This window comes from Pyxicephalus adspersus, chromosome 6 (genome assembly GCF_032062135.1).
Source record: "Pyxicephalus adspersus chromosome 6, UCB_Pads_2.0, whole genome shotgun sequence".
NCBI classification, from domain to species: domain Eukaryota; kingdom Metazoa; phylum Chordata; class Amphibia; order Anura; family Pyxicephalidae; genus Pyxicephalus; species Pyxicephalus adspersus.
In genome coordinates, this window is record NC_092863.1 from 34,311,699 (window position 1) to 34,323,924 (window position 12,226).

The following is a 12,226-nucleotide window of genomic DNA, read 5'->3' on the forward strand; positions in this document are numbered from 1 at the left end:
AGCTGCAATATCTAAAGCTAGCAAAGTACATTCTTGTATTAAAATAGGAATAGACTGCAGAGATGGAGACATTATCCTGCCCTCATACAAAGCATTGGTCAGACCACATCTGGAATATGCAGTCCAGTTTTGGGCACCGTTCACATAAGGGACATTGTTGACTTGGAGAGAGGGCAGATAAGGCAACTAAACTAATAAAAGGAATGGAGGAGCTCCGCTATAAGGAGAGATTAGCTGAACTGAATCTATTCTCCCTTGAAAAGAGATGTATAAGGGGGGGGTATGATCACCTTGTATAAATATATAAACAGTCCATACAGAGAACTTTTTTCCCCATTATTCACTTTGAGATCATTACAAAGAACAAGGGTGTACTCTTTGCATTTGGAGGAAAAGAAGTTTAATCACCGGATAAGGAGGGATTCTTCACTGTAAGGTCTGTGTAAATGTAGAATCGGCCCCTTCAGGAAGTAGTTTCAGCAACTACTATAGAGTGCTTTAAGAAAAAGCTGGATGCTTTTCTATAAGCACAGAACATACCTGGGTATTAAGGACTTAAAGTAAAAATAACAGTGACTGTTGATCCAGGGAGCATCCGATTGCCTCATGGAATCAGGAAGGATTTTTTTCCCCTGATGAAGCAAATTGTACCAGGGGTTTTTTTGCCTTCCTCTGGACCAACTATGTCTTAAAGGGTTTTATATCTGGGATATTTTTATTTCCCTAGTGGTTGAACTTGATGGACCTATGTCTTTTTTCAACCTAACCTACTATGTAACATAAAAGTGTTGACATTTTCAGAGCATGAACTGAAAGTGGTTTAAGACTTCTGTCCCACAAGATTTCCTGTCTTTGCATGAGTAAATAACTGTGCTAACTGCACAGAAAATACCAGTGCTCTGGTATAACCATTTCTATCCATCATTCACAAAGGGCTCTATTTATAAAACAGGGAATCAATTACTACCAATGAAACACACGGACCCAGAAGATTTATACAAGGGAATGCTTGACGGAATGTCTGATTACCTGTTTCATAAATAGAACCCATAGTGATTTTTGACAATAGATCCAGAGTACTGTTACTTTCTTCTACATTGCTATGATTGAAAAGTTCCAGTGTTTTTGTTAATCTTTTCTCAAAAAAAAATTGTTTGATGGAAAAAGCCTGAAACTAGATTTCCCCAAATTCATCCTAGTGAAAGTTTATTACATCCTATTAATAAAATATGCATCTGTTGTTCAATATTAAAGTGTCTTCCTATATTATTCATCATATCAGTAATTCAGAGAATTCACTCTCACTAATTCTCCCATGTTCACCATTAATTGACTTATACTAAAGTTTCCATGATTTCACAAGGAGAATATCAAACCATGCCAGTATCTTTTAGCCTATGAAGCGTGTTAAAGTTGTTTTGAACTAATTTTTTTTTCTAATAACCAAAAAAAGAGCTTAGCTTTATTTGTATTCATATATGTAACATAGGATCTATTTTTCATATGTTATATACATACTACAAAATGTACAAAATGTAGAAGCAGGATATTTTACTATACACACTAAATAATTGCACAATCAAGCTAATATCTGAGTAGGCACATTATTTTAAATAATTGCCAGGAATGCTATAGTTCTATAGTTCAGCACAGGTGGTGTCCCTTCTGCAATAAAACCTACTTTTCTGCCTGTTCACAATCTTTTTTTTTATTAGGAATGCCAGTATAATATAGGACCTGCCTAGTGGCAATATTTTTATAGTTTAGGTATGCTTTTAGAAACACAATACATACATTAACTTTTAGCAATTTATTTTAGACTTTATCAAACCAAATAAATTCAGTCCATACTTACCGATGGTCCTCAGCCTGCCGCACTTGCTGCAGAGAAAGCATGATTTCTGTCTCCTGATCCTTAGGCTTCGCAGCAGTCATGTGCTTTAATATAACTGCTGCTTTCTCATCCATATTGCAGTTTTGCCTGCTAATAATTTGAAATCTGAAAGACAAGATGATAGTTTGACATAATTTAATAATTGCTTTTCATGAAGTATATTCTGTTGTAAAGATATTAAGTAAGATTAGAAAATATGAATAAAAATGGAGCTATAGGGAATTAACTTGTTTGTTTATTGGGAGCTCCGTGCACAGGCTAATTTCTATTGCTGACAGAAAGAATGGTAAATGTTTGGAGTATAGATAAAGCTGTTTGAAAGGGCTCTTTATTCCAGCTCCTCCTCCAGTCCTCCTGTGCTTCATTTTCATAGTTTGGTCGGCGGTGGTGAAGAGAGAGTATAACAGATGATATCTTAAGGATGATGTTATATTAAAGATTTTCTATGCAAGGATTGTTCTCTAATATCCCCGATGAACCAGACTGATTTGCTGCGAAACGCGTAGAGAACAGAGAGCAAAATCAGAAAATATGTACGCTAAATTGCTGATCAAATACTATGTATGCTGGGTGAAAAAATACTGATTGTTTAAGTGTTTTACATTGGAAACTAAAATGCTCCTTATTACGTAATTATTTTAATCAATTGTTGATAAATTTTATTTAGTTGAGCCACCTAAAAAGTCCCATATAGAGTATAGTGTTGTATTGCAGTTATTAATTGGGATGTGGCAGTATTTATAATTTGAACACCAATTGGGAAGACATATTTTTCTTTGATTAAATGAGTTTAGTTAGTCTCCTTTTTCATTTTCTTCACTGTTTTCACTTTAGGTGGGAATATAAAGAATAATTGCATAGAGCAGCCATTCTTCACTCAGGGTTCCATGGATCCTTAGGCTTCTACTAGAAGTTTCCAGGAGTTCCTTGAGCTGTGGCTGATTGACCTCCCATAAAATGATGGCTACATAGTTGTGGGGTCACCCACAGACTTTATTTACTGTCTGTTGAAGTTGCATTCTGACCACTAATGTATAGGGGAAATCCACTGGAAACTAAGAATGTTAATAGCAGGGGTGCTCTAATATATCTCTTAAGGACACTTTAATATCCAGCGATTTCCACATTGGCACAGAGGAAATCAAAACCACACCCCCATCAGGGATCTTCAGATGTGGGGAATTCCAACAATGCCTGTGGATAAACGAACAACAGACAATTAGGCTTCCTGACAACACCCAACACGATACCCTGCTGCCATCAGCTACCTTACGGGGGACGGGGGAACCCTTTGTCTAGGGTGTTTATTTGGTCAACTCAGCTCCGAGGAAATTCACTTTTTCTTTGGGGCTCTGAGGGCCCACCTCATCCCCCGTTTGGGCACCTCAATTTGGGATGCACACCAAGCGGCATAGTGGTTTGTATCCTTACATGATAATCTGTGGGATTATCAACACAGTTACAGATTATCATGTAAGGATATAAACCACTATCCCGCCTAACCAACTGTAATCACCGGTACCTGTCTTTGTTAGATACGGTACACCTCACCTTCAATATTGTGAGTGCAAATTATCAATTTATTTTCAGCCTGTCACCTCATTCTACTCTCACACTAATAAAAAATCTCTCCCGATTCATAATCCAGTTTAAAGCACACCAACAAAAGATAAAGGCAGTAGTAAGTAGCAATACACATTTTGGTTTTGAGACAACCATCAATGAATCTTTCCAATTGATATTATACCTATATTTTCAATATTTCTTCTTCTTTCTTTTTCAGACCAGCCAGTCCATAACAACACCTGGTTTTACTTCTTCCCTCATATTTGAGGAACAACAGGCACCACATTTTGCCTCCTCCAAGAGTTCAAGGTTTCAGCAATCCCATTAAGTAAGATGTTTTAAACATTATCAACATTATTTTTCTTTTTTTTTAACAAGCACTTGCATGAGATTAATCCTACCACACAATGTTACAATTTACAGGATCTCCCGATCCCCTGAAGAAGCCCCACGGGGCGAAACGTGTTGGGCAGGGAAATCCAGCCATAATTCTACATTATTATTATTGTTCAAACTCATTGTAACTGATCTTTGATGGTAGAATAGCACACCTATGGTGAGCCAGGACTAGCATAGGTGGTCTCTGTTTAGATTTTAGATGCAAATAAAGTTTAGTTTTTATGATAAACCACTTGGCCCTACAAAAGCCTGTTTTATTTCTTCTTCTCTCTCCTGGATCCTGACTTTCACAGGCTGGGTCTCTAAGAGATAACTCTGCAAATTTCTGGGCTACTCTATTTGGTGCTATACCTCCTCCTTTTTTCAAGTGCTCTAATATATCTTATTTTAAATTTGTCAGCAAGCTGGCATTTTTAAACCAACCATGATAGGGAATGGTTGTCAGGTCTTCAAGAAGTCAAAACTAGAGAGGAGATTTTGTTTGCCCTTAAAAAAGCCTGATGTAGCTACCACAAGTATTATCAGAGCCTTTTCAAAGGCATCACAATATGAGGATATAATTAATGAGAAGCATTGGGACTTCCTTAAAGTTCATCCCACTGACAGCATGGATAAATGTCCTAGTTGGTGACTGTTACACTCTATACAATTGATCTACATGTTCTCCTAATTTTAGTCCCCCAAAATGTACAACAAACCAAAAAAATTGGATTTACTTATACTTTAATGAATTGGATGCACCCAAGCCAGGATAAATGCCAGGTTATGCTTTGGGGGTATTCCTATCACCAGAGTGTCATGTGACTTTTTATATGATACTTACAGTCTATCAACCTCTGTTCTGGCTTCATCACTGAGACTTTCCCCCCAGTAATCAGCTGTTACTTGTGGTGGAATAGTGTCTGGACCTTGCACACGTAGACCTAGAAACACAGGTATTGCTATATGAGTCAGTGCGAGGGCATTTAATGACCAAAAACAAAACTTTGTTTGTGCATTTTTTAATAATGAATGCACAATATGTTTATACTATATATTCTTCAAACACTTTTACCTACCTTTCTTATATTTTTCAGGCAATGTTGTAGTTTTTCTAATACCAGAATTAATTCGTGCTGATATTGCACCATAGGGACAATGTCTGCATCCATCCTGCAGTTGTAGGCGTTGCTTGTATGTAGTCAGCCGTTGCCTTAAGGCTTCATTCCTGCGTTCCAGGTCTCTCACCCGGTCCTGTAAGTTCTCCATAGATTCCTCAGCCTCTAAATCTCTGCCATCTTTCCTGGCTTTCTTTTCTCCATGCTGCTTGTGGTCCGATGTTAGGCGAAGCAGCTTAGTTGCCATTCTGTAAAGAAAATTAAGATTTTACCTCTCTTAATTTGACCCACTTATGTATTTACTATCCTTGACATTATAGGTAGGTGGATCCCAGTTCTGAGAGTGAAGGATTGGAATATGCAGTGCTGTAACTATGGAATTCATATTGTGACAAATACTTGTGATGATAGATTTTATGCCTCTGTTTAACACATCAATCAATAAATTCATCTTTTACATAAAGAAAAATATAATGGTTCTAATCCTATCTCTTGTAATGTTTAGTGGGACCCCCCCTATAAACATAATTCAAAAGCAAAGATAATTAAGACTGTGTTTTTTGTTTTTTTTTTGCAGCACAAAACGTTTGTATCAATAATACAACAAAATAAAAGACAGATTGTCACAACAAGTACAAACACTGTATAATAATTTGGGGGGTCCTTCCTATTCAATAGCATGGGATAGCAGACCATTTAGCTAGACATAGTATACTCAAAATCGTATAAGAGCAAGATCAATAACAGCGCCTCATATTCTGACGCGTTTCAACGGGTATGCTTAGAGAGAGCGCTATACAAAATGTGGGTGTGGAGTGGGTTGCTTGGTGTAGCACCGACAGATATTTTCAAAATGGTGCTAGATCCTAAGGCATCAATACCTTGTAGAAGAAGGAGAATACAGTGCAGAGTTGTATTGTGTCGCATAGCCCGAGATTTTGGCGCATGCGCATTGGATGTGTGTACACATCCAAGTTATTAGTTCCCCGTCCTTATTACATTCAAAAGGCATGATCATGACTCAATGTTTAAGGTACAGATCTTTTGGCGTAATGGTTATACATTCTACCACTTTTTTACAAACTCTTTTCACAACTCATTTTTCACAATAGCATATGGGTTAGGTTTGGGACTGGGAATACAACATTTAGATATCTACAATCACTATACCCCATTCTGTCAGAATTTACAAATGCTTCTCTGATTTTACTTTATGCATGTTTTTATAACCTTCCTTTCTTAATGCATACTAATGAAAATTTTTTTGGGAACTCCACTTTCGTTACAAAGCACCATTATTTTCTGTTTATAGGAAATAGGTGTGTGTGACTTCTAAAAGGTCAGTTTTTCCTTATTGCTGTTTTTCTGGTGATAGACTTTTTTATTCCTTTTTATTTCTATTTATAAAGTCAACTTTTTATACTTTACTTACCACTTTTCTTATCCATAACATTTTCCAGCATGGTATATTCTCTTCTACTATACTTTTTAAATAAATAACTCAAACATCAGATTACCCTTGATGGTTAAATAACATGGGATCTCTCATGGGATAAATTATATTCTTGAAATTGCCTAAAGCATTATAAAACCTGAAATACATCACTTAAAAGGTTGAGCTCTCGGACACCCAGGCACTCACCCTTTCTTTGCTTGTGATATAAATAACAAAGTTATACTATATATAAAAATACATTTTTATGGATCTTTTAGATTGTAAACTCCTCTGGACAGGGTCCTCCCCTCCTCTCATGTCATTGCCTGTGTCTGTCTCTCATTTGCAACCTCTATTTAATGTACAGCACTGCATATATGTTGGCGCTATATACATACTGTTTATTATTATTAATAATAATAATAATTTATACCTCTTAATTTTGTCCTCCTGCTTCCTGGCATATTCTTTAAGTAGCAGATTCTCTTCATGAAGTCGTAGAAAGTTGTCCTCCAGTTCTTCACGGGGTATCAAAGCCACTCTGCGGCTGGTCTTCAGATCTTTCTCTGTATACAAAGTTTATTATTCAGGAATGAACAAACCTGACAAGTTTCGTAACAAAAAGGTGTTTATCCATATTAATTACACAAACCTAATAAGAAAATGCAGTGATTGACAGTAGAAAAGATATCTTTAGTACACTAAAATCTGATGGTTGTTATACAAAACAGTACTCTGCCTATCATCATTGTGCTTTTTACTTTAATTTTAAATGAATATTTATATGTAAGTTTTTTTTTACATTGTTTACACTACTTTACATCTATAATATATCCTTGCAATCTATGATAGTAGGCTGGAGGAGCTTTCTTTTAACATAGTACTTATATGTTTTTTTTTATTTTATTGCTATGTTATGGCTGCATTTACTAATTTGTATAGTGAATCTGTGCCCAAAAATCTACCACAGCATCAGTAGAGAAGTCTGTATCCTGACAGAATGCTGCAAAGCGGGGTTACTCTCTGGCGGGAAGCAGTGATCTTTTTTGCACAAGGTTGTCATGAGCTCAAGGAGATCACTCTCAATATGGGAAATTCCCAATCAGTTCTCATTGTACCTTTGGCAAAGAAAAGGAATTCTCAAAAAAGTGAAATGACTACAATAAGAAACTCAGAGAGATTTCAACCAGTTCCCACTATATTCAAAACAACGAACTGAACTAATGCTGAATATTGATAGTACTCCTTTCTACCTCCTCCCTATGATTGCATGTATATAAAGCAGAGCCTCAACAGAGCATCTTTGCTTTAGACTACCTTAGAGTTCTGTTGTACACGGAATTACAAGAGGCTATACAAAGTTGTCAGGACAGATTTATAGTTGTAGACTAATCAAGCCTGATTTAATAAAGCTTTCTAAGGCTGGAGAGGATACACCTTCATCAGTGAAGCTGGGTGATCCAGCAAATCTGGAATGGATATCTTGTTAGCAAATGTTTTCAATTCTGGACCAGAACCTGTCCAGGTTTTCTGTATCACTCAGCTTCACTGATGAAAGTGTATTCTCTCCAGCTTTGAAAAGTTTTAATAAATTATTATTATTATTATTATTATTATTATTATTATTAATAAACGTGATTTATTCAAAGCCAACATATTACGCAGCGTCCATTGTGTTTAATATTTATTTAGCACATGCATAACTGCATTAAATAACCATTAATGCTAATTAATACTACCATTATGTGTATTACTAACATATTATTATCAGAATGCAAAATTTTTCATTAGTCCTATTCTAATAGGTCTTTATATGGTGGTCTTAATATCTGTGTGGAGTTCAGCTATTATGGCAAGTTGGTAATCTTAGGTGTACAGTGTTCTGTCATAATTATGTACCGAATAATGCTTTTGTATTAAGGTTAAATTATTGCATTTAAAAATAATAATATAAATGTTATTGTGTACCAAGTTTTATAATTAGTAACAGAATATTGTGTTTTGTGTGTGCCTAATTATCATTGCACAGTCATGGTGTATGCCAGAGTGTTAAATACCAAACAACAGGGCAATGCAATCAATGGAAAATAAGGAACATTTAGCAAACCTTTCATTTTGAGAGATTTCTGCATGAATAGCCTTGGTGGGTTGGATTCTGTTATAACATCTGCAAAACAGACAAAAGATAACTATACAGCCATCAGAAAAGTTAATGTAAAATTACTAACTAAATATAAAGATTTGTAACAAAGAAGAAAAACAGTTTAAAACACAAAATAAATCCCTGAATTTTACAAACGTAATACCTTGTATAGCTCTCAAAACTGACGGTCTGCAGTCTGTGTCTTTAACTGGAAGATCTGAGGCAGTTTCATCCATCAACGACATAGTCACGTCTTTCCACCTGTTGAAAAATATGTATATGTTAAAAAAATAATGTCTAACAGTAAAATGTTAGCATAATGGTTATTAACATACTGTTTCATTGTTGCTTTTAATAAATATCACTATGATATTTACCTGTTTATCTATTTACTGTACTATTATGCTTTTAAGTCAATCAGGTATTTTTATATTGTTTTCCCTATATATCTTTTATTTATTGTTCCTTTGAGCATTACCTCTTTCTGATCTCTCAGATGCGTCTTCTCCTTCACTCTGCAATTTATTCCTCTGGATTAGACTTCTGCTAATCTCAGCTCCATCTGCTCCTCACGGTGGATATGTTGTCCAATGAGGGATAGTCAGACTAGCTGCTAAGCTAAATCCTCACCGGTGACCAAAGCATTATTACACAAATAAAAGTACATTGTTAACTAAATAACCACAATCTATAAACAAGTACTAGAACTGATAAATAGAAACGTAGCAAATCTTTTTCAGATGTTGAATTGCATGGTTTTTCTGCTATCTAGATATTCATTTTTTTCCTAACATTATATTTTCAGAGCTTTGTTTGTTTTAGTAACAGTTTTTGAATACTTTATAAAATGTTCTTGTGTGGTGTAGTTATCATGAAGGTCCTACCTGGTTGGAGGTGGCTTGTTGGTTGAATATTCCAGAAAGATCCTCTGGAGGGTGAGGCTGTCCCCATCCTTACCTTGAGGTTTTTGAATACAGGTATCAGATTTTTGTCACAGCCGTTGGCAGGCCCTGGGGGTTCTGTGGGGAGTATATCAGTCTTTTAAATGTCAACAAAATGGGGCTTATCAAGTGGCTCCCTTCTGAACAGTTTTTGTTGGCTCTACCTGGGGTTCAGCCCCTTTGTAGAAGTCAGGATGTTTTAGATACCAAATGGAACTGTCCTCTAGCGAGAGGGGGGTGCAGCAGGGGACAGGGAGTCCGATTGTGTTAGTGGATACCAAAATATATTCTCTTGTCAGTTTAATGGATATATTTTGTTTTTGGTTATTGTTTTTATTGTAATGTGCTGCTGTGGCTATTTCAAATCTAATCTCACACAGTCTGTGTCTTTATTTGGGATGACTGAGGGACAGGTATCCATTAGTCGTGTCACATTTCAAGCAGCCCATCTAAATTGGTGTGATGTGCATGCTAGCAGCAATTGTACAATCTTTAAAAAGATTCACACTCTTCCCTGCATTATATCCTATTGCTTTGCCCGGATATTTGTAGATAGGACAATCAGTGATGTTTTGCAGATGACTGAGTATTACCAGTTTAAGAATTGCTGTAAAGATATTTTATAGAATGAATATGATAGAGATTGAAAAAGAATGCATAGGTAGCATGCTATAATCTGCTGTAAACTCCCATCGGCTGCTCAGTGAGTTTACAGTGAAAACATTTTAAACATTTGAGTTTAAGTTGTACTGATCCTGGGCAACCATTTTCGACTGCTAGGTATCTGAAACACTTGTCTGTTCAATAGCTGTTTTGGCAGGTACTTGTGAGCGTTTGCTGAAGAGTTTTGAAAGCTTTGAAGTGACGGACCACCCTTGAATACTGTTTTAAACATCTCAAAAACTGCACCATAACCAAATACCTGAACAAAAAAGGATTTCAACCGATGCAACTTATTTCAATAATATCCAGGACATTGACTGGTTAATGTTCAGAACTGAAGTGTCCCATCTGAATTTAGACTAAGCTTTATCCAACCCCCTATACAAGGAGAATCCTTATTGACCTCCACGGCACCCATTAAAGTGGGAGGTAGAATGCTGCAAGCATGTTGTCTGACGTCATGGGAGTAGAGCACCTAATAATAAAGTAGAACTCATTTATCAAAATGATATACTACTTCATAATCTAGACGTTTTCACCAGACTTTGCACACTTCGCAAACACCAATGTGAGTTGATAGACTTTATATGTTTTGTTTTGATTCTGTCCCTTCCCGTTGTCATCCTTCCCTGATTATTTGTAAAGGATCTTTTACTTGACACCTGTTAGGATCATAGATTGATTCATACCTCTGTTATACCAAAATGAAAACAAGCAAAGATTATGAACTCTTTATGTCCTTAGTGATGTAGATAAAGCATTTACTACAGCTAGAAGGCAGAAGAAGGTTGTTATCACAAATGTCCTAATTCTAAAACATGAAATGTCAATGTTTGTTGCAGCAGCTCATTGCACAATAGATTATCTTAAGATTCAAAGATAAAATGGTATGAAATATGTATTATTATATAATACTAATATATGGCTCCTAACATCCCGCTGTCCAAGCTTATAAACAATGAAGTCTGGCAAAGTGAGATTGCTCCAGGGATCATTAACAGCAGTCTGGATTTACAAAAAACAGAATCCTTCCATTTATACTGTAAGTATGGGTATTCTATGGCCAATATTACTGCAAATAAAAGAACAACCTAGACTTATTTTACATTTAAGAGACAGTGGTTCTTGAATGTTACTGCAAACACATTCTTGGCTTATAGGTGACCCACATGGCTAAAGACCATTTCATGAGTATATTATAGATAGTGAACAACAGCTGAAAAAGACAAATCTTGTGTCACAATACATTAATATAATCCAGGAAAGGGGAGATGTATGGCATACCAGATATGTTCAAAGCTGTGTCCAGTGGGAAGGTATTATCCAATACATCAGGAAGAGTTGGAGATAGTAGCAGCAACTGGTTTACTTAATCCTAGTGCTAACAGGGTTACACAAAATTCAAGAAAATTATTCTACTATAGACTGAGAAAGAACAATGTACCAATGATTATTACCTGGCATTTCATGGAGAAGATAAATACAAGTGTAAAAGTGTACAAGTAAAAGTGTAATAGTTTGTGAAAATGTTAAAATGTTCACCGTTCTGTTGACTGTTATGCCAAGTCTACCTTTCTATTAGAAAATTGTAAACTGACCTGAACAGTTTCAATGCTGGTATAATTGTTCCTGGAAATGATGGTTAGTAATGATCTGTACTGTACAATTGGTAGGAAAGTTATATTTGCAACTGAAATGTTCACAAACGATCGCCTCAAGTGAAAAACTCTAATATCTATTTGGAGCTTTACTTTACAAAAAAAATGAAATTGATATGGACTAGTTGCTGTTGACTTAATGGTGATTGTTCTCACGATCAAAGTTCCTTTACGTAAAATAGGGTTAAGAAGTGACAACAGCAGGACCACAATTGTTGCACCAGATATTGTATTTTGTTCCAAAAGAATCATTGTCTCAGACCAGTATGGATTAAAAAGACATCAGAATCTTCAAAGAAAGTGCATATCTTTAACCCCACACTTCTTGTTTTATGTAGTGTGTGACTCAGAGTCTCCACACTTATTGCAAAAAACAGTGAACTGAAATTCGGTCATACTAAAGAAAAATCTAACGGACTGACATTTGGTT

The 12,226-nt window shown here is 35.8% G+C and overlaps 1 protein-coding gene across 1 annotated transcript in view; it reads right to left on the reverse strand.

Annotated features, from left to right (window-relative positions):
• Positions 1-9,024, reverse strand: part of RPGRIP1 (RPGR interacting protein 1) — a 27,236-nt gene extending 18,212 nt beyond the window's left edge. The window contains exons 1-8 of the mRNA XM_072413858.1: positions 9,013-9,024; positions 8,698-8,795; positions 8,499-8,558; positions 6,825-6,957; positions 4,918-5,204; positions 4,683-4,782; positions 1,856-1,999; positions 968-1,100 (exon numbers count right to left, since the gene is read on the reverse strand). Coding sequence (XP_072269959.1) covers positions 968-1,100; positions 1,856-1,999; positions 4,683-4,782; positions 4,918-5,204; positions 6,825-6,957; positions 8,499-8,558; positions 8,698-8,779 — 939 coding nt within the window. The 5' untranslated portion in view covers positions 8,780-8,795; positions 9,013-9,024. The remainder of the gene's footprint in view (positions 1-967; positions 1,101-1,855; positions 2,000-4,682; positions 4,783-4,917; positions 5,205-6,824; positions 6,958-8,498; positions 8,559-8,697; positions 8,796-9,012) is intronic.
• Positions 9,025-12,226: the final 3,202 nt, after the last annotated feature.